The following is a 22,377-nucleotide window of genomic DNA, read 5'->3' on the forward strand; positions in this document are numbered from 1 at the left end:
TTATTTTGTAAGACTCCCGCTATGTAATAAGTACTCTGATGTTATTGTGACATTAATCTCTATACACTCTGTTATTATATATGTTGTCTTCTTTGGCGCATATATGAGATGCACCTGACTTTGTCCCTTAAATCTGGGTGTGACAGAAGTGGTATCAGAGCAATGTTGATTGTAGGATGAAACCTAGATAGAAATGGACATAACCATTACCTACTTACCTTACTATGATTCTTTCTATACTTATCTTGATCCTGTTTCACCTTCTACTATTCTACTCTGATTAACCTTACCTTTGCTACTTTGATTCTTTTCTAAACTTTTCTTAATCTTTTCTCATATATTTCCGCTTTACTCTGATTATTCTTACATGTTCCTTCTAAAGACAAAAGTGGATTTCACACATTGAAATCTTGTGCCTAAGGTGACTTTAGGAGTAGGAGACCTACTCTTAGGAACAAAAATAAAACTATTTTTATAGATATCTATACGCTTGAGTGTTTGTTCTTATGAAATCTGTCTAATTTGGATCTTTGATTGAGTGTGATTAGTTGTGGAGTAATGACCATAATTACGTCTGCATATACTTATAGGCATAAATGGAATTCATAAGATAAATAAACAACTTAGATTATCCTCCATTAAAATGTATCTATTTCATAGAGACCCCTCTTATCTTAAAAGACTCTCTCTTACCTTAATAGATTCATCTTGTCTTAAAAGGTACTCTCTTACCTTAAAAGATCCATCTCATCTCGAAAAGATTTTTCTTACCCTAATAGATCTAACTAATCTCAAAAGATTCTATCTTATTCTTAGAGACTCATCTTGTCCTAATAAGCATACTTATTCCCACCACCTTGCTTATCTCATAATAGGGTAACAAACATGATCTATTCCAAAATAAATTAAGTAGATCTTATCTAGTCTAATCTGATTACACCAATTTGATTCTGATCTCATCTGGTCAGATGTAATCTAATGGACAAACATGTTAGATAATACTGGTAAAATAAGATTGGATCCCACTCTTATAAATATGTTTTAACCTAAATTGGTGCTCTAGATTAACTAGACCACATACAACTACCACCATATGCGACTACCTTAACCATCAGATAGTTGCATAACCCCTCTGTTTTAACCTGACAGAGATTCTGACCTACCTACACTATATAATTCATCCTATCTCAAAGGATTCTAACATATCTTAATAATACATATTCTACCCTGGTAGATTTATCTGACTTAAACTAAGTTTAATCCAGTTATATCCAATCTAATCTAGACCCTACGTAATCTAATATGGTCTAATCCATGTTACAAGTATTAACTAAACCATATTCTTATAAATGAGTTTTAAAACCTAAAAAAATTGGTGTCTTAAACTAACTCGTCCGTAAAACCATGACCTCACCTATGTTATAGGTTGCCCAACCCATTTATCCCGAAAGCAAAGTAAAAACTCTGTTTGACCTATCTACTCCATGTACCCGAAGTTGTTATCCCAACTCAGATAATGGCATAAAAAGAATTTTAGGTGTATAATATATATATATATATACTGGAATTTCAAAAAGAAAAGGGTCAGCTTGGTATGCTTAACTAAATGATATTCTTAAATAGGATTATAGAATGTAATGAGAGTCATTTAACAAGTGAGCACTAGTGAAATAAACTAGATCCTACTTCTATAAACTTTGTTCTCCCCTCTTGCACTTAAACCTAAAGTTAGTGCATTAAACCAACTCAACCATGAGCACAAGAGCTAACCCAACCAATAGTGTCATGATGAATTGCATAACCTATCTATTTCTACCTAACATTAAACAAACTTTAATCTACATCATGTAGTCTATCTCACCCATATCTATCTCATCTTGACAAAATTCTATCCTACCTTGGATATTCACCTTATACGACTAGTTACCCCAATCTGGACATAAAACAAAGATTCAACCCTGCCAAAGAATCTTCAGTTCATAACCAGATACTAGCCTATTTGTTCTGTCTACCAAATAATTTCCCTTGCAAACTATTTTACCATATGCTTCTAACTTTCATGGTCAACACTAGGAAGGGAAGATTATTAGGCAACAGCAAACAGAAATGAATCCTCCAAATCCTCCACCAGTTGGAATCGATCAAGTGCTTGCCGCCCAAATGCTGGTAATACAATTAATGGTACACATGGTTATCGAAATGCAAAATCAGAAAAGACAAGAACGCGAGGAAATACGTCAGGACCAGCTGGAGATACGTCAAGAAATAAGGCAAGCACAGTTGGAAAGGCAACAACAACAACACCCACTACCTCCACCACCACCACCAGCTCCACCAAGCTACATAAATATATATATACTAGGTGAGTGCTCGTGCGTTGCAATGGAAACATATAATATTACAATAACTTATGTACAACTGTTTAAACGAGAATATATAATTTTACGATAATCTCTACTACTCTATAAGACTCTAATGTAGACCATCCGTGCACCGTGGTTCTGCCTCCCTCCCCCTCGCCCCCTCACGCAAGCCTCGCTGCCTCTGAAATGTCGCCCACACCTCGGCCGCCACACGCAGCCCCGAAACCTCGTCGTCTCCCTGGTCCTCGGCGTCCAGACATAGAATTGAAAAAACAACATGAAACAGTTACCCCGAGAAACATTAGGCACTCATCAGCTCCTTCATGTCCATCAGAGTTAATTGTCTCGTCCACATTTACTTCTTCAAGCTTTGATCAAATATTTAATGTCAATAATTAACTCTACTTTCTGTGGGTGATACTAGATACAAACATGCATCAATTAATAAATAATAAAAAAAGAATAAGGAAGAGTTAGTTGTCTCGTCCACATTTACCTCTGGAGCTTCTTCATGTCGAACTCGAGCTCTTTACCCTCAAGGATGTAGCTGGCCAATAAAAGGAAATGCCACTGTAGTTAGCCTCGAGGATGTAGCTGGACAATAAAAAGAAATGCCCAGCAACTGCGAGGAAATTTTAGGTGGAAATTGTAAGCTACTGAAGCGAGGTGAAATGGTCCAGTAGTCCTTACCCATTAGCTCGGCCACACTGCCCAGGACGAGCAGAAATGCAGGCCAACAATCTCCCACTGCCAAATTGCTCTTCAATATGAGTGTCGACTGCTCGATCCTGCTGACGCTTCTCAATCTTCTTCTGCACATGGTTACTCTTCTTTGTTTCCTCGACTATAGCCTCACCGTCTTGTTCCTGCACAAACAATAAATGGTCAGTTATAGGATACATCAATTGAGCAACAGAAAGGAAATTTTAATTTAACTATTGTTTTTCCTACAAAAACATCATAAGATGATTGCAAAAATCAAAATAGCAGCTTTAGTCTTTTTCACATAGAAATGTAAAACAAGCATAAACGAAGTAGCTAACAAAATACAACATGTTGATCATAGAGAAGGAAGAGATTCATTGAAAAACTAAGCCATAGAACTGCACATGTTAAAAACAATGCATTAATAAGATATCTATCAATCAGCTATTCACCAAATACAACAATTCATGAACTATTAATTCAATCCATTCTAAGGGCAAACAACAATTAATCCTTAAATTGAATGAATATACCTCAGTCGCATCCTTCTTAGCGACATGCATCTTCTTCTTCCTACCGATGTCCACTCCACAGTGAGTGAGGTACCACTGCTTGAATGGTGCAGCATCAACTTGTACAATGGCGCTATTCACAAGAGTCTGAGTCCTCACAAGCTCATTGTTTGATGAATTATAGACCACATCCAGGATGCGAGTCTTGCGGGTAAGAGCCTTACTTCCCCACGAGTAGTTACCGATATCCAATCAGAGAGCCCTCCACTTCACGTTGCCTCCACGGACACGGACCCTCCTCACTGTCTTATTGCTAGACAGTTTGGTGTTAGTAGGCTGGCGACCAAGCTCATACCTTCAAGATAAATGAGAACCTTAAATTAACTTCTGAAACTCATAATAATCAAACAACAAGGTTAACACAATATACAACAGTTATTAGCTTGCAGTTGTACTATGAACTGACTGAACTATTTACATTCACATTAACAAAACTTAGTGTCCAAACTTTATTTTTATATAAAAGAGATGTCTGTTATGCAAACAATTCTGCCTCAGCATCATAGAAATCACAATGTACTGCACGAACTGAAGGTAAAGTTGGATTTATATTTATGATTTAAATCACATAAGAAACTTTAGAGAATGTCTAATTACCTCTCCTCTTGAGCATGCTTTGATAAAATAGTTTTGAAGGTTGTTGGAGATGCTCCAACAACGAACTGAAGGTGACATCGAAGTAGCTAACTCATAGTTGAGTTGAAGAAAAACATATTACTGTCAGAATTGTTATGTCATGGCCTCATGGGTAACCATGATGACACGATTGATTCGATCAACTAAATTCCATTGCACAATATTTACTTAAGACCTCTGTTCCAGCCTTCTAAGAATTATTAACCCAAAATCACATATACGCTTGGCAGCACCAGCTCTTGTGCAATTTGAGATAAGTCTTGTATGTTTTATTTTCGATTTATACATCAATGCTGATTGGTTGGGTACCAGCTAATAAATATTTCAGAGTTAATTAAGGTTCATGAAAGTGATTCATGGCTACAATATCACATGAGTTTTTTTAGATTGGTTCCCTGAATCATCTGATCATAACAGTCCTAGTGTTGGACTTCATAATGTCCATGCGTGGAAGGTAAATTGGTGTACTTCGATTTGTTGTTTCACTCAGATTGCTCTACTTTATACAAGTGCAACCATCCCAGTAAGGATACAAAATTTCAAATAGTCAATTGTTGTACACCGGCCAGGCTTGGGATTTGATTGTCTGACCCAATTAGTAAGGCACGTTGCAGTGACGGTTCTGTGCCTGGGGTCTATCAGGACGGAGCAAACGTTAACAAAGCCCACTTTTCTCATCTTCTCCTCCAAATCCAGCATGTAGTACTCGTCTAGGAAAAGGCTCGGTTCTCTTCATCAGAGTGAACAAAACTTGGGATAGTTCCTAGAATACATGGAAATAAATGTCACCATCTAAGGTGTGTCGTTGAAACATGGTGCTGCTGATGGCTGCTGAAGCTTACCTGAAGTACTTTGGACTTCGGCTGCAAAGGATTTTATAATGAAAAATGGAGTTTTGTACGTTACATTCGATTCTTGAACAAGTTTGCACACTTGTACTCTATGAAAAGCGAGACAAAAGAAACTCCTACCGAATTGTCTGTTAAGGCGATTGTTCCTCCTGGGCGAAGGACCTTGAATGCTTCCTTCACCAATCCGGTTATCGCTCGTGCTGGGCACTCATGGCACTGCAGGTTTTTATAGAATTATGGTACTCCACAGAATCTCGAATATAGCGATAAATTTGTGGTAACCACTACTACAAATTTTAAATCCATGCAATAAAGAAGAAGATTTTGAATCTGGTAGAAATTTACCACATAAGCAAGGGAGACAAGGTCAAATGAATTTGAAGACAGCCCGGTCGCCTCACCATTGGCATGAACCCAGCGAATAGGCTTTGGCCGGGACAGTTTTTCTTCCCTTTGTGCCACCACAGCAAGAAAGTACGATGATAGGTCGAGCCCCTGCATCATTTAGAAACACTACTACAGTTTACTCTTTTGGTGAACATTGGTTGCTTGTGAATGATCCATGCACAGAAGGAGATTCCGGGGCTTACAACAGCTTGAGCTGATGGGAACTTCTCGGTGAGGTATCTGGTGCTTACTCCAATAGAGCAGCCAATGTCCAGGATGTCGTTTACCTGAGAGTTCCCCGAGTACTTCAGATGATGCTCCTCAATTACATTCAGCCAGTTGTCGCGGATGATTTGGCTGGCCTCTTCGATTGGTGTAGCCTCAGGTATGGCCCTCTTTGCGATTGACATTGTTGCAGGCTCGGTCTCTACTGCAACCTAGCTCATTCAACATCAAATTGTAAGTATGAGCGTGCACAAAATATGATATCCTTCATCTGTTTTTTTTCAACGGTGCCACATTCTCAAGATTTTAGAGAAAGAACGGTAACCTAGGATTGTTACGAAAAGTTATGCTGCAGATTATCAGAGTACATAAGAAAACAATGAGAAGCTGACAACAACAAATAAAAAGTGAATTACCAGCCATGATATATTCCCTTCGTCGTAGGCATGAAACGGGTTGAGATAGTCTGATCAAGAGAAATGAGGCGTTAGCAATATGTCAGTCCAGTTTACTTTACTTAATGTAGGGTATCTTTTGGTCGAATATGTCGGTACCCTGAAACTAGGGTACCCCTTACTACTGTATAAAGACACAGTAACCGCAGGGCTATCTTTAGTCAAATGGTATGTCGGTGTTTTGGGTCCAACCGCGCACCCAGGGTTGCCCCTCGAGGTGCTTTTTGGAGTAGGACGATGTTACCGACTGTAGCTCGATGGTTCGTGCTAAATGCACGATGGACAATGGACAAGGTTGTACAGGTTCGGGCCGCTTTGAGATGCGTAATACCCTACGTCCTGGCGTGAACACTTTGTGTGGTAGGTTACAAAGGGGGTTCTCTAGTATCGAGGATGTTAGAGAACTGAGTGGATGGCTAAGTAGTGAGATATGTTTTTGAGGGGATGCCCCCTGGCCTTATATATTCGACCGTGGGGTGTTACATGCGGATATGATAACAACGTGAGCCTAAGTAATAGTGAACTGACTGAGCCTATCTTCCTATAATTCTGCCGACCTATCTCCGTTTAGTTCCGATGTATGAGGACACTATACGGGAAGGTCGGATCATTGCTGCGGTTGCTGCTCAAATTCATCGGGTCGTCTGGGCTTGCGTTGATCCAATCTTGTGTCAATCCAGTTCACCGGATGTCCCTCCTCAGGCCCACGAAAGAATGACCTTGCGAACTATTGGGCCCAAGGCCTTTCGCAAGGTCTTTTGGCCTTCCATTGGACCCGGGTGATATCTGTCCCCCACAAGCCCCCAATCTTTGGGTTGATTTTGAAATAAACGGCCCAAAGATTCTAGGTCCAGCTTGCAGTTTTTGATTCTGATAAGGAATGCCTTGAAAATAAGTCTGTCGAGTCGTTGCTTCTGAACTCTGAGTGACTCGGTAAAAACGATCTTCTGTTGTTTTCTTCTGCCATAATTCATTGGTCTTCGATTTATTCCTCAGGAATCGGTGCTCTGTCTCAGGTTTATGCTTTGGAGATCAGCATTCTGCTCTTTGGAATTCAAAATTCATTGGGTGTGTATCCCCCGAGCTTCGAGTGGATTATTGGAAATAATCCACTCGAAGGTCTTCGTTTCAAGTCTTCTCAGAAATCCTTTTTTATCTTCGACTCATGCTTTAGAAGTCAGCATTGTTTTATTTTCATCTTACACTTTAGAAATCAGCATTCTGTCTTTTGGGGTTGATGATTCATTAGGTGCACCGAAGGTGCACCCAATGGGTGTAGCCCCCGAGCTTTGAGTGGATTACTGAAAATTATCCACTCGAAGGTCTTCATTTCATGCTGTTTTTAGAAATCATCCTTTCCTCTTCGTCGAATGCCTTAGAAATCAGCATTATTTCATCAACTTTATGCTTTAGAGGTCAGCATACAATTTTGCCTTTGAGATCGAGCACGCGATCTACCCATATCTTGTTAGGTTTGAAATTTATTTGATCCGCGACAGATTGGACGTTCGGTAGATGGCTCTTGGCTAGTCTTCATATAACTTCGTGCTTCAATGCTTCTGTTGATTAGACTTGTACCTCATCGGCTATATTTGGCTTTCCTCTGATCTCCATCGATATCTTCCTTCTATCTTGAGGTATTCATTGCGTATACTGTATGGATGTGACTGCTTGGGAAAATCTATTGAAAATTCCTGGACATCCCCCCAACGGGTGTGGGCAAGGGACGGCTTGGTGCGCTGAGCATTCAGCAAACTGCCCCTGAGTAGTAACTTGACGTGACCGTGGGTGTAATCATATCATCCAAATAGTTGACTTGAGTCCCAATGGGTGTCGTGTTACATGAAACAGCGCCAGTCGCCTGACTTGTTTGCAGACGATTTGAATTGCTTATTGAATATTTGCGACTGCTCAATCACCACGGTAGGAGATGAGCAGTTGCCTTCTTCTTCTATAAATAGAGCGCTTGTTTCACTGGTGTCTTCACACATCTCTCTGCCGCTTGCTGCTTACTCTCTTCTCTTCTCTTCTACTCCACCATGGGCAAGAGCAAGAAAGGCTAAAGCTCCTCGCACCATTCCGGTGACAAGCGGAAGCGTGAGCTGACTCCTCCTTCAGATGACTTCGGCGATTCCGAGTACTCGGAGGAGGAGTTCTCCTCCGAGTGCGAGGGATCGCCGGTCCATGCCTCTCCCACGGCATCGTCTGACTACTCAGACGATTCCCAGGGGATTGCTGCAGAAGTGTGGACCTACATCCGGGCTGTTGAGCGCGCTGGGCTCGAGGGCTCGAATGAGTCGGAGGTCTCCTCGGATGAGGGGGACTCCTCTTACTCGTCCGAGGAGGGGAGCGATGGCAACGACGGCGGCGAGGGCGACGGCAACGATGGGGGCGACGGTGATGGCGGTGGCGACGGCAGCAAGGGCGATGGCAAGGGCGACGGCGGCAGCGGCAGTGGCAACGGCAAGGGCGGCAGCGGCAGCGGCAGCGGCAAGGGCGGCAGCGGCAGCGGTAAGGCCAGTGGCTAGGCACCACTGGCTTAGATGTTAGTATAGTAGTAGAAGTAGTATTAGTAGAATAATGTAGTAGTAGTTAGTAGTATAGTGTAGTGAAATGTAATGTATTAGTGTAATGTACTGAATAGTGGGAAGAAGATCAACTCATAATGAGTTGGTTTTTAAGTTTGTGAAAAAACTTCCCCTCCTTATATAACGAAGAAGACTTCTCATCACTTTGTACGCGTTTCTTGCTTTTCCACTGTTTCTTTTGCAATTAGCTGATCGACTGTATTTGTGTTTAGAGTAACCGAGTCCTTTTGAGCCACCTCGGTGTTTTAGATATAACAGCCGAGTGATTATGGGTGACGTCGGCGTTTTAGAAGTAACAGCCGAGCTATACTGAGCCATGTCGGCGTTTTTAGAAATAACAGCCGAGTGAAGACCGGTGACGTCAGCGTTTTAGAAATAACAGCTGAGTTATATCGAGCCACGTCGGCGTTTTAGAAGTAACAGCCGAGTGAAGACCGGTGACATTAGCGTTTTAGAAATAACAGCTGAGTTATATCGAGCCACGTCGGCATTTTAGAAGTAACAACTGAGTGATGACTGGGCACTTTTACAATCGGTACTTGGCCCGGGAAAACCCCATTTGTACCATGCCGTCGCATGCCTCTGCTTTCTGAGCCCTAGCCTTACTTTCCGATTCCAGACCTCCTCTGTTTCCCTTTGATCTCGCTTCCGCTCAGTTCACCGACGAGATTGAGATGGCGCCCAAGCGAAAGAGTCAGAATTCCGCCGCTGCGATTAAGCCTCCCATCGATCCCAACAGTCAATTGCGTTTTGCAGGTAATCACATGTCTGTTGTTTCCGAGTCGGACCTTCTTCATCTTGTTTCTGTCGGAGTTCTTCCCCCAAAGGAGCTTTGCTCTTGGCGGATCTGTCGTGGGGTTACTGTCCTGACTGAGGATACCCACGAGTCCGTTATTTACATTCCTTTTCTCATCCGCGGCCTTGCTCTTCCTATTTCTCCTTTCTTTCGCGGTTTCCTTGATTTCTACCATCTGAATCTGACTCATCTGAATCCCAACTCTATTCTGCAAGTTTCTATTTTTGTTCACTTGTGCGAAGCCTATCTTGGAATTCTGCCTCATTTTGGCTTGTGGAAGTACTTATATCATTGTCGGCCTGGAATGTCCGAGGGGCATCACCATCTCGTGGGTGGTGCGAGTTTGGAAATGCGCCGTGGGAGGAAGACAGAGTACCTCGACATCCCACTCAAGGACAGCATCAAAGGATGGCTCTTGGAGTTGGTTTATTGTAGAGAATCATGGCAAGTTCCTCACCCTCAGTCGGGGAGACAGCCAGATGTCCGTGCTCCGAGTTGGACTGAATCCCCCACAGACTTGGAGATAACCGAATCCAAGGTTCTACATGCTGAAATTGGCTTGTTGAAGGAGAGAGGTCTCACTGCTGAAGCGGTAGTTGTAGACATTGTTTTCAAGAAAATTCAGCCAATGAAGGATAGAGCGTACCCAGTTTATTTGTATAGTGGTGTCACTGATTCTACCCGGGTTACCAACAAGAGGATTCCTGCTGTGGATTTGGTGAGCCGACTCGAGATGATTCTTAGAGGCAGAGTGTCGAATATTGGTGCTCCTATTGCATATTCTGCCTGGAATCTGCCACCTTCCAAGACTTTTTTTAGTTTTGTGTCCAATCCTCCTGCTAGCGACAGTGGCCTGGGTCTTAGAGTGCGACCCTCTCCCGAAGAAGTCGAGGCTCTGGTTGCTTCACTTGGTGATCTCCCCAATGATGAAAGGCAAGTTCACTTTGAGATGCCTATAAACCCAAGTGATGCAGAGATAAGTGCTATGCTGGACATGTTGGCTGAGGATTCATCTGATTTCGTCCCTGCTGAAACCATAGCTATTGCAACTGTCCCCGAGCCTGAAAAGACCTTGATTGCTCAAAAATCTGATGGTGCTCGCCCAAAGCGCCTTCGCCCGGCCAGTCACCCAACTGCTCCTGCCGAGGGGAAGAAGAAGAGAAAGAGGAGGCTTCGACGAGTGTCATGTTTGAATCAGGATGTCGGCCCTTCTGCTCCTGCTGCTGAAGAAGTGCTAGTGGAACTTTTTTCTGGAGCTGATCCCAATGGGTGTGACCCTGCTGATGCTGACCCCAATGGGTGTGACCTTGATGATGCTGATCCCAATGCGTGCAATCCGGCCGACGCTGACCCCAATGGGTGTGTTGTTCGTATTGTTGACGAGTATGAGGAAGAAGAGGAGGAAATCCCCTTAATTCGGAAAAAACAGTCGGCGTTACCTAGTTAGTGGGGGGAGTAGTGATATTTCTTCTCCAGCTTTGTCTGCTCTCGTTGGTCTGCAAGAGTTGTCCATAGCAAATTTTGACCATGCTCTCGAGGATATGGTTCCTGAAGATCTGTTGTCCGAGCCAACAGATGGTGGTATGATGGACATTTGCACTGACATTCCGGATGTGGAGTTAGAGTTATCCTGAGCAGCGTCTCGTGCCTCATCGACCTTGGAGTGTTGTCTTCAGAGTCAAGAAGCTGGTCTAGGTTGCTTCATTCCCATGGAGGTGACTGAGAATCCTTCAGCCTTAGAAGTGGCTGCTGCAGAGAACTCGGTCCCCAACGATGGCGCCAGCGATTACCCAGCCCCCGAGGGTGTTGCCGGCAATGATCCGGCTCGGGTGGGTAGCGCGAGCTACAACCCAGCCCCCGAGGGTGCTGCCGGTGGTGATCCGGCTCCAATGGGCGATGCAGGCTGCGACCCAGCCCCCGAGGGTGTCCGAGCGGGTTCCCATTCTCATACCTCCATGGATGTCCACGTCGGGTCTTCTCCTCCACATTCTGATTGCATGGCAGCAGCACGTGCTTCAAATCAGGAAGTCGCCTTAGAGACCGGCATACCCAACGCTAGAGTTTTGATTCCTGCTGGTGATGTTGAGTTAATCCCCAATGATGCTCTTTAGATTGCCTCGGCTGATATTCCCTCATTGAGTCACCAACAGGTTTCTCATGATTTGGGGCTTCCTTCATTCTTCTCCAATCTTCAGGTAACTTGGTTTTTCCTGATCTGGCTGTACTTCGGGCGAAATATTATCTTTGCACTCACCTGTTTTCAATACCAGGCTTTGGTTGACGAGATGGCTGATCAGCTGAGATCACAGGGTGCTTCTGTCCCAGAAAGAGCTCTCTCTCTCTGACGCATTGGAATCCAGTGCTACTTCAGCGGCGGGTATCTGAGTTGGAGATGACAAATGTTGGTTAGTGCCTCTGTTTCCTCTTTGGCTACTTGATTAATCTGATTTTTGCTGAGTATCCTTCTTCAACCATTTCTTGCTAGATATGGTTCGGCGGTACTCTGAGCTCGAGGAGAAGTACTCTTAAGGTCAGATGTACCTAGCTCGAGTTTCTGCTTCTTTAGACGACGCCAACTTATTGAATTCCTCTCTCAGTTCTCAGCTTGACTCTGAAAGGGTGGCTAACGAAGTAAGTTTACTTTGACTTCCTTTGCTGTGTTCTTATTGCCCGCTGGGTATTTGAGAGCTGACCCTTGTCTGCAGGAAGAAAAACGTGCCCTTGCAGCTTCTCGCGATAACCTTGATAGGTTGTATCGCGATGCCAACAATTCTTTGACTATCTTGGAGAAGAGCCATCGCTTTACCATGGCAGACTTGGATAATCATCGTTACAAGCTGCAAGAGTCCTAGGATGAACTCATTCGTGTTAGGCAATTGGTGTCAAGCAAAGATTCTGTCATCAAGGATTTGCGCGCTTCCAAAAGATCAGTCGCCCAGGAGCTAGAAACTGCTCGGCTGGATGTTAAGGCTGCTGAAGACACTTCTACCATCTTGAAGGCTCAGCGCGACAAGGCTATGGACAAAGCCATTCACGCGGGGCGGATCTTGATGAGAAGGCCGGGTGTGATTGTTCCTGACGACATAATTGCTGATGTCAACGCTGCTCCTGACTCTTCGAGTCACCCTTCTTCATCAGTTGATCTTGAGAAAAACATTAGTAAGTAGAAACACTGAATGCATTGTGTATGTGGTCAATGTGCTCGAATATTCTGTTAGAAAATGTTCTCGGTACTGACCGCTATTATTATTTTTCTGTTGTTTGAATTCAACAGTCGTTATGATTGCAGAAGTAAGTGCGGTGTCATGGTTTTTGAAACTTCTTCCTATTTCGCGGGGCATAGAGATCGCCCTAAGATGAGCAATCGCAAACGTGCTTATGCTGAATCGAGTAGTCGCAAACATGTCGTGCCGATTTAAGTCACTATCAACTTAAACCGGATGCTCCGTTGGTAGGGTCTAGTGGTCACCCTGAGTTAAGTAAACGTGAGCATGTCACACCGCCTTAAGTCTTTGTTGACTTAAGTCAATTGCTCCGTTAGCAGGGTATAGTGGTCACCCTGAGTTAAGTAAGCGTGAGCATGTCACACCGCCTTAAGTCATTGCCGACTTAAGCCGATTGCTCCGTTAATAGGGCATAGTGGTCACCCTGGGTTAAGTAAGCGTGAGCATGTTACACCGCCTTAAGTCATTGCCGACTTAAGCCTATTGCTCCGTTAATAGGGCATAGTGGTCACCCTAGGTTAAGTAAGCGTGAGCATGTCACACCGCCTTAAGTCATTGTCGACTTTTGCTGATTGCTTCGTTCGTAGGGTATAGTTGTCACACTGAGTCGAGTAAGCATGCAGAAAACAATTCGAGTGCCTTTGAGAATGAATTCATTTTATTGATGGGGTATCTCCCAATTACAGAATACAATGCCGTCCCAATAGCTTTTGAAATCTAGCTAGGGGTAAAACTTCCTGAGATGCTCTATATTCCATGAGTTCCCTATTTCTGTGCCATCCATTTGAGTAAGACGATATGATCCAGGCTGAGTGACTTCTGCTACTATGAATGGTCCTTCCCATAGTGGCGACAATTTGTGTCGTCCCTCCCCCGCTAGAATTCGGCGGAGGACAAGATCTCCCACTGCAAAGGATCGATGTCGTATGGCCTTATCATGATAGCGCCTCAGAGTTTGCTGATACCTGGCTGACTGAATCACTATATTCAATCGTTCTTCTTCTATTATATCAACATCCTCCAATCTAGTAGCCTCAGCTTCAACTATGTTTTCGAAGATCAATCTTGGCGCCCCAAACTTGAGATCAGCAGGCAGCACTGCCTCCGAATCATAAACCATAAAGAAAGGAGTGTTTCCATGCAAAACTCGTCTGGGTTGAGTTCTTAGGCTCCAGATCACATACGGCAACTCTCTGATCCATTTTCCTGCGAACTTTTCATTCTTGTCAAAGACTTTCTTTCTGAGTGCTTCCAATATCATTCCATTGGCTCTTTCTACTTGCCCGTTGGCTCTTGGGTGTGCCACTGATGCATATTTGATCTGGATGCTTTTTAGTTCGTAGAAATCAAAGAACTCCAAACTAGTGAAATTGGATCCTAGGTCGGTTATGATGTTGTTCGGTACTCCAAACCTGAATATTATGTCATGTATGAATTTCACTGCCTTAGCTGAAGTTAGAGAAGCAATGGGCTTGTACTCTATCCACTTAGTGAATTTGTCAATAGCAACCAGTACATGAGTGCATCCTCCTTGAGCTTTCTTGAAGGGTCCAATCATATCCAGTCCCCAGCACGTGAATGACCATGTTATAGGTATGGTTTGCAGTTGTTGTGCTGGTAGATGCTACTGTTTTGATAAGTATTGACAAGCTTCACATCTCTGGACTAACTCGGCTGCGTCACTCTTTGTCATTGGCCAGTAGAAACCAGACCTGAAGACCTTCCCAACTAGAGTCCTAGATGTTGCGTGTATCCCGCATTGCCCAGCGTGGACCTCATCTAGCAGTTGCTTCCTAGTGGCCGAAAGAATGCATTTCGTGAGGACTCCTGTTGTGCCCCTTCTGTATAGTGTTTCCCCAATGAGAGTGAAGTGAGCTGACTGCCTTGCAATGCGCTCTGGTGCATTTTTGTCATCCGGCTCCTCCTCATTCTTTATGTATCTGATGATTGGCTCCCTCGAGTCATCAGAATCTGACTCTGGTTGGCTCAGAATATTGCACTCTTCTGCTCGATCTAGTGAAATGCTCGAGCGCAGTACTTCTTGGACGAAAACTCCAGGAGGGACCTGAGTCCGACTGGATCCTAGCTTGGACAATGCATCAGCTGCCGCGTTGCGATCTCTCTCAACATGATGAAATTCCAGCCCTTCAAACTTGTCTTCTAGCTCTCGGACGACGGTGCAGTATTTCCCCATGGAGTCATTCGAGCAATCCCACTCTTTGTTTATCTGACTTATGACCACCAGTGAATCCCCATATACCATCAGCCTCTTGATGCCCAGTGATATGGCAATGTTCAGTATGTGAATCAAAGCTTCATACTCTGCCGCGTTATTGGACGCTCAGAATAGTAACTAAAGAGCATATTTGAATTGTTCACCTCCAGGTGCAATGAAGAGGATTCCTGCGCCTGCCCCCTGCAGCTTCAACGAGCCATCGAAATACATTCGCCATACTTCTGTAGTCTCCGGGTTATCCAGCACTTGTTGCTCGGTCCATTCTGATACGAAGTCAACTAGTGCTTGAGTCTTGATTGCAGTGCGAGGGCGAAATTCAATGTCGTGAGCTCCTAGCTCGCAGGCCCACTTGGCTATTCTTCCAATGGCTTCTTTGTTGTGGAGAATATCCCCTATTGGAAATCCAGTGACTACTATGACTTTGTGATCGTCAAAGTAGTGACGGAGCTTGTGTGCAGTTAGAAGTACTGCATACAATAGTTTCTGAACATGAGGATATTTCTTCTTCGAGGGACCCAGGACTTCACTGATGAAATAGACGGGATGTTACACTGGGTATGCGTGTCGTTCTTCTGCTCGCTCGACTACTAACGCGATGCTCACCACGTGAGTCGTGCAAGAGATGTATAACAGCAGATCTTTAGCCGGTTGACTCGGTGTGGCTCGGCGCGGCGGTTTTAGCACTGGTGGTGTTGTTAGGAATTTCTTCAATGCGTCTAGAGCTTCCTGAGCCTCTGAAGTCCACTAGAACTTGTCTACCTTCTTGAGCAACTTGTAGAATGGTAGGCCTTTTTCTCCCAGCCTTGATATGAACCTGCTTAGGGCTGCCATGCATCCAGTAAGTCTTTGTACTTTCTTCTGCGATCGTGTTGCCTCCATTCTCATGATAGCCTCAATCTTTTCTGGATTAGCCTCAATTCCCTGGTTGCTGACAATAAACCCGAGCAATTTTCCTGCTGGTACTCCAAAGACACACTTTTCAGGATTAAGCTTCCATCGATATCGCCGCAGACTGTTGAAGACAAGTTGTAAATCTTCAATGAAATTTTCTGAGTTTTCTGTATTGATCACCATGTCGTCCACATAAGCTTCCACACGCTTGCCCCAGTGGTCGGCTAAGCATGTCTGGATGGCTGTCTGGTACGTCGCTCCAACATTTTTGAGGCCAAACGGCATGGAGGTATAGCAGAAAGCCCCGAACGGGGTGATGAATGCTATTTTTTCCTCGTCTTCTTTTGCCAAGCTGATCTGATGATACCCGGAATAGCAATCTAAGAAAGGCAACACCGAACACCCAGCGGTCGAGTCTACCACCTGGTCTATTCTGGGAAGTCCGAAGGGATCCTTCGAACATTGTTTGTTGAGATCCGTATAGTCGACGCACATGCGCCAGTCCACTTTATTCTTTTTAAGTACAAGAACAGGATTTGCTAACCACTCGGGATGTAATACTTCTCTAATGAATCCTGCCGCGACCAAGCGAGCCAGCTCTACACAGATGGCTTCTCTCTTGTCGGGCGTGAAACGACGTAATTTTTGTCGGATTGGCCTTGCTTGGGGGGTAAACCTTCAGTTTGTGCTCGGCCAGTTCTCTCGGGACTCTCGGCATATCCGCAGGTTGCCATGCGAATACGTCTCAGCTATCTTGCAGAAACTGGAAGAGCGTGCCTTCCTATTTGTCATCTAGGCTAGAACTGATGATGGCATTCTTGCGCTCATCGGCGAACCCGAGGTTGGTTCTCTTGGTTTCTTCAGTCGGCCGCATAGAGGTCACGGCTTGAGCTTCATTCGCGGGTACCGTGAGGTCTTCCTCGGGCTTTGAGTTCGCCTGCGCAGAAGAAGTCGCCGATGGTTTGGTGGTGAGGGCCGCATGAATGGCCACTCGGAAACAATCTGCGACGCCTTGGAAGTCAACGCGCACAGTTATGATTTCTTGTGGTCCTGGCATCTTCAATATCATGTATGTATAGTGTGGAATGGCCATGAACTTCGCCATTCCAGGCCTGCCGATGATGGCGTTGCATCCGCAGTCAAAATTCGCCACCTCGAACCTTAGGAACTCGGTTCTATAGTTTTCCAGAGTTCTGAAGGTGACCGACATGTAGATGTGTCCCAGTGGATATTCTCCTTCAGTCGGCACGATGCCGAAGAAATGAGTGTCTGACTCGTGGAGCTCTTTGAGGGGAACTCCCAAGCCTTGCAGTGTCCGGGGGAAGGTGACATTGATGCTGCTTCCCCCGTCCGGGGGAAGGCGAGTATTTGCCCGGGTGGTCGAAGTTGAGCCACTGATCCGCCCGAGTGAAGGTGATCGGGTGTTCGGACCATCGATACGGGGCGGGAGGACCAGTGGTCACCACCAGTATCTGATGGTCGTTGAGCTTCTGCTGCCTCTTGCTTTCTTGCGACCCATGTCCGCCGAAGATGACATTGACTTCTCCGTCGACGCGTGGGAACGCCTCGCCTCCTCCCCCTTCTGCTGTTGAGGTTGTCGAGGTTCTCTAGGTCCTCCTCGTGGTGGGGGAGGTGGCAGAGGTTGGAAGGGTCGGCCGTTCCCATGGAGTGCTTGAAGTCTCTGCAGTTCCGGAGGGTGTGGCGCATGTCCTTGTGGTACGGGCATTGGGCATCGAGGATGTCATCTAGCGTATGTTCGCCTCCGCGAGGTCCTCCTCGGGCGCGAGAGGTGGGTGGTCCGGCGGCGTGGACTTCTTCACGAGGCCTTTTCTCCCAACGTTTGTCGGGCTGTTGGTTTGCGTCACATCGCGGTGCTGCCGGCGTGGGCTTTGCTCCTCCGATGAGATCCTGAGGTCGTTCGTCGGCGGTGATGTAGAGGTCGACTTCCCGGAACAACTGCTCGGAGGTAGTCAGCGCCTTCTGCAGTATGGCTTGGATTAAGGCCGAGTCATTAGATCCCCAGTAGAAGTCCTCGATCACTGCCACTTCTGCGACCTCGGGGATACGATTTCTCATGGTCTGAAATCTTTTGAGGTATGACCGGAGAGTCTCATCCCCTTCGCGCTTGATGGAGTTGAGGTCCCATGGCTGCGCCGGTTTGTCGGAGAGAGATTCGAAGTTGGCGGTGAAACGCCAACTGAAGTCGCTCCAGTCGTCGATGCAGTGTTGGGGTAAGTGTCGAAGCCATTGCAGTGCATCTTGCCCGAGGACGATAGGGAAGTATGCGGTCATCACATCTTCGGTTGCCCCAGCAGCTCGGGCGGCAGTGGTGTAGACGGCCAACCAGCCTCTTAGATCCTGCTTAGGCTCGTACTTGTCGATGTTGGAGACTTTGAAGTTAGGGGGCCATTGAATGGCCCTGAGGCGTGGAGTGAGCGCCGATACTCCACACGTGTCCTCCTGTCATCGATGATGACGTCTGTCCCAGGGAGGAAAGTTGTTGTCGTGGTGTCTCGACCGTCCTCGGGTTGTGCCACCAGTCGAAGCCGTTGCCAACTCAATTCTGGTGGTCTGACTCCGTGCAGGGATGTCGTGGTCTCGATCATATTCTTCTCGGTGCCGGATCTCATTCTCGTGTCGTCGTTCGCGCGAAGCGTTGATGGAGCTCTGCGTGTCCCATCGACTGTTGATGGCGTGTCGTAGATCACTTGGGGGATGAGCGAGAGGTAGAAGATGATTAGCTGCCCAAGTGAGCAGCCGCCGATAGCCCTCGGCGTCCGGAGTCCGGGGGAGGCCATCGGCTATCCGAGCCAATACTCCATCGACCTCACTCGCTGTGTTCATGGCTAGGGCAAAGTCGGGGTTCAGATTCCGTCCGAGAAGAGGATTTTCTCGGCGTTGTCTTGCTTCCAGCTCAGCTTGCTCTTGAGCTTGCCGACGATCACGTCATCGGGAATTCCTCCTTTCCCTGAAGACCCGTTCTTCTGGAGTCTCTCCCATCTCCGAGACCTCGTCTCATGACACGTGCTGCGTCAGGTCCCGCTCTCCGGCCTCGTGATGTCACCGAATATTTCGACGTCGGTTCCTTCGTCGGCGAGATTCCCGCTGAAGAGGTTCTTCTCCTGGCGCGGTTGGTTCATCGTCAGAGACGGGATTTGATTCTACTCTTCCCCCGGTGAAGAGGACATCAGGGTAGAACGGAACCGTCGTAGTGGCGAGCTTCTCTCTGTTCTCCTTTGAGGGCGGAGATACCGGAAGAGCAGTTTGACGATCCTTGACCTTGTTCACCTCCTTTCTCCTAGTGATCTATGTCCATGTCTCTGTGGAAGAGGTGGACAGCAGAGTTCTCCGGGTAGACGGACCCTCTGCTCCTGGTTTGCAGGAGATATTTTCTGTTCTGAGCGTCGGAGGTCGCACTTTTTCCTACTTCGCTCCGACTTTTCCGGAGTTTATTGAGGAAGGCTTTCTCTCCAGCGGATCCACGATGCGACGTAGAGTTCCTTCTTCATCTTCTACAGACGAAATGGTTCCGAAGCAGAACGTGAACCCGGGGCGGAGGACGATCTTGTGCTGGAAAGTGATGGCCATTGAGCTAGCTTGGATCAGTGACACACCTCTACCTGGCGCGCCAGCTGTCAATGTTTTGGGTCCGACCGTGCACCCAGGGTTGCCCCTCGAGGTGCTTTTTGGAGTAGGACTGTGTTACCGACTGTAGCTCGATGATTCGTGCTAAATGCACAAGGGATAATGGACAAGGTTATACAGGTTTGGGCCGCTTTGAGATGCGTAATACCCTATGTCCTGGCGTGAACACTTTGTGTGGTAGGTTACAAAGGGGGTTCTCTAGTATCGAGGATGTTAGAGAACTGAGTGGATGGCTAAGTAGTGAGATATGTTTTTGAGGGGATGCCCCCTAGGCCTTATATATTCGACCGTGGGGCGTTACATGCGGATATGATAACAATGTGAGCCTATGTAATAGTGAACCGACTGAGCCTATCTTCCTATAAATCCGCTGACCTATCTCCGTTTAGTTCCGATGTATGAGGACACTATACGGGAAGGTCGGATCATTGTTGCGGTTTCTGCTCAAATTCATCGGGTTGTCTGGGCTTGCGTTGATCCAATCTTGTGTCAATCCACTTCACCGAACGTCCCTCCCGAGGCCCACGAAAGAATGAACTTGCGAACTATTGGGCCCAAGGCCTTTCGCAAGGTCTTTTGGCCTTCCAATGGACCCGGGGGATATCTCTCCCCACATGGTAAAAGAGCTGTATGTGGGACCAGGCCATGACTCGCCCCAGCCTCGAGCGACTACTCTGGGCCAGCAACAGTGCCTGACCCCACCACATGGGCGGGTCCGGGGCCACCACGTGTCCAGAGAAAGTGATATACTCCAAGGCATCAACAGTGAGTGCGGACCCCCATGGGAGAGTGTCGGACCCGTGCCGGACCCCTGTATATACGATCCAGGCCTCCAAGTTGGCTTGGTCCAGGACATCCACGTGTGCAAACCGGACCCCTAGAATGGGATCCAGACCCCCCCCCGTATGGGGTCCGAGCCGCCCACAGTGGGGTCCCAAAGTTCTAGGATAGAACATACCCGGGCCTTAATCAGGACCCAGGCGGGGGTCCGGAGCCAACACGTGTCTAGACCTGGTCTGGTGGGATCCATACCTATCCGCCTACACTTCTGCTCCCCGCTTAGGCGGAGACCCGATGCTGCCACCTGGCATACTGCGCGCGGCTTGAGCCAACGAGCGGAACCTGGCATGACGCCTCTGGGCTGCACGCGCCTTCGCATTCATTTCGGATAAGACGTATGCCTGTCCATTCCACTGATAGGCGGCGTGCTCAGTCCATGATACATGGGCCGTGCAGTTACTTACACGTTGTCATATCGAGGGCAATGACTCACCATTACTCGTACGGGTTATTACCTATCAATGCTGCATGGACTGCAGTCATCATGACTCCCGCTGATTACTCATGCGTTACTCTGTCAGCATTAGTTATTCATAATATATTTCTTCCATTATGCTCCTAGGCCCGCTTGTCGGGGCTCAGCATCCTTGTATGTGCCTCCCTTAAACTATAAAAGGGAAGGCACACAACGTTACAAGGGACAGACTCAATCACACGCTCAATACTACTTACACACAGTGGAGGTAGGGTATTACGCTCCGGCGGCCTGAACCACTATAATCCCTCGTGTCCTCTTGTGTTCATCCCGAATTCACCAGACAGGTAGACCGCTTAGGCCCCCTCCTCATCTTAGGATTAGGGCAGGTGCATTCCGCCACTCGGCTGGTGGATTTCCCCTCCGACAGAATATAATGGTGAAATTTTGTAATCAATGGAATTGAAGGAAATCAAAGAAAAGGCAAGGCAAGGGAAAGTTAGCTGACAGTCAGGGTACACGAGGTTTGGGTCTTGGATTCTCTCGAACACCTCGTACACGTCTGACTCCAGCACCTCCTTCGTCATCTCCCTCCACGGGATGTTCTATTTCTCCACCGTCCTACACGCATGCATTCTCTCACCGACATCTCTGCCATCCCCAAGGAGAACAAGTGAAGAACTGCAGAAATGTCTAGAAAGAGCGACAGAGGTTTCTATTTTGTACGACTACCTGATGATGACCTCGCGGGAGGCGAGCTTCAATACCAAGTAGAGCGGCGTGAAAGCGATGAGCGCTCCAACCAGACGCGACAGCGTGGTCTCGCCGGACCACGCCGGCCGTTCTAGCGCCCCTCTGGTAAAACCTCAAATAGAAAGATACAAATTTTCACCACTGTGACCCTTCTAATAATTCATTAAAATACATACATAATTTCCATAATTTAAGTAGCTTGTTGTTCAATTAGCAGCATCACACTACGGTTTCAGGATTGAAGGGGGTAATCGATAAGGCTGAACCTCATAGAGCACTGGAGGTAAATGTAAATCTACCAAACTAAGACCCTGGCCCAGCAAAGCACTAAACAAATCTAGAGATATATAGAAAACACATATGTAAGGAGTGAAGAGAAACGACAAGCAATTACTTTCGCTTCTTGCGCCACGCCTTCTTCTTTCCACCGGTGGCCCGACGCTTGTGCATCAAATCACGTGAGATACATGCGTGAAGAAACCCAAAACAACCCACGACGCCATTAGCACTGCTACCACTACGCCAGTGCAAGCAAAACAAACGAGAAGCAGATGAAGGTGGGGGAGCTCTACCCATGGTTGTAGTGGAGGTGTCGAGGTAGTCCGGCCACTCTACTCCGCCTCCTCGTCATCCTGCGGCACCGCTGGTATGGTTGGGTACCAGCTAATATGGTTGGGTACCAGCCTCGGCGATGGCCTTGGTGACGGATTGGTGGGCAGTGGCAAGGGCTCGCAGCTCCCGCAGGGCCGCGACGCGGGCCTGGCCCTTGAGGGCCTGTCTCCTAGGCATCGCCGT

General features: G+C 46.6%; 1 protein-coding gene and 1 pseudogene across 1 annotated transcript; both read right to left on the reverse strand.

Annotated features, from left to right (window-relative positions):
* Positions 1-2,524: 2,524 nt before the first annotated feature.
* Positions 2,525-22,041, reverse strand: LOC103632387 (40S ribosomal protein S8-like; annotated as a pseudogene).
* LOC103633886 (demethylmenaquinone methyltransferase) lies at positions 4,932-21,423 on the reverse strand. The gene is made up of 7 exons (XM_020541310.1): positions 21,338-21,423; positions 6,156-6,205; positions 5,718-5,951; positions 5,473-5,622; positions 5,248-5,343; positions 5,119-5,139; positions 4,932-5,039 (listed from the first exon to the last, which is right to left on the reverse strand). The coding sequence occupies exons 1-7, from the start codon at positions 21,414-21,416 to the stop codon at positions 4,932-4,934; spliced, it is 738 nt and encodes a 245-aa protein (XP_020396899.1). The 5' UTR covers positions 21,417-21,423.
* Positions 22,042-22,377: the final 336 nt, after the last annotated feature.

The sequence above is a fragment of the Zea mays genome, chromosome 7 (assembly GCF_902167145.1).
Source record: "Zea mays cultivar B73 chromosome 7, Zm-B73-REFERENCE-NAM-5.0, whole genome shotgun sequence".
NCBI classification, from domain to species: domain Eukaryota; kingdom Viridiplantae; phylum Streptophyta; class Magnoliopsida; order Poales; family Poaceae; genus Zea; species Zea mays.

Coding starts and splice junctions, on each gene's coding strand:
- LOC103633886 (XM_020541310.1), bottom strand. CDS start 21,416: ATGACGAAGGAGGTGCTGGAGTCAGACGTGTACGAGGTGTTCGAGAGA. Junction 6,206..21,337: donor AAACCTCGTGTACCCTGACT/GTCAGCTAACTT, acceptor TCTCTTGATCAG/ACTATCTCAACCCGTTTCAT. Junction 5,623..5,717: donor TCCCATCAGCTCAAGCTGTT/GTAAGCCCCGGA, acceptor TAAATGATGCAG/GGGCTCGACCTATCATCGTA.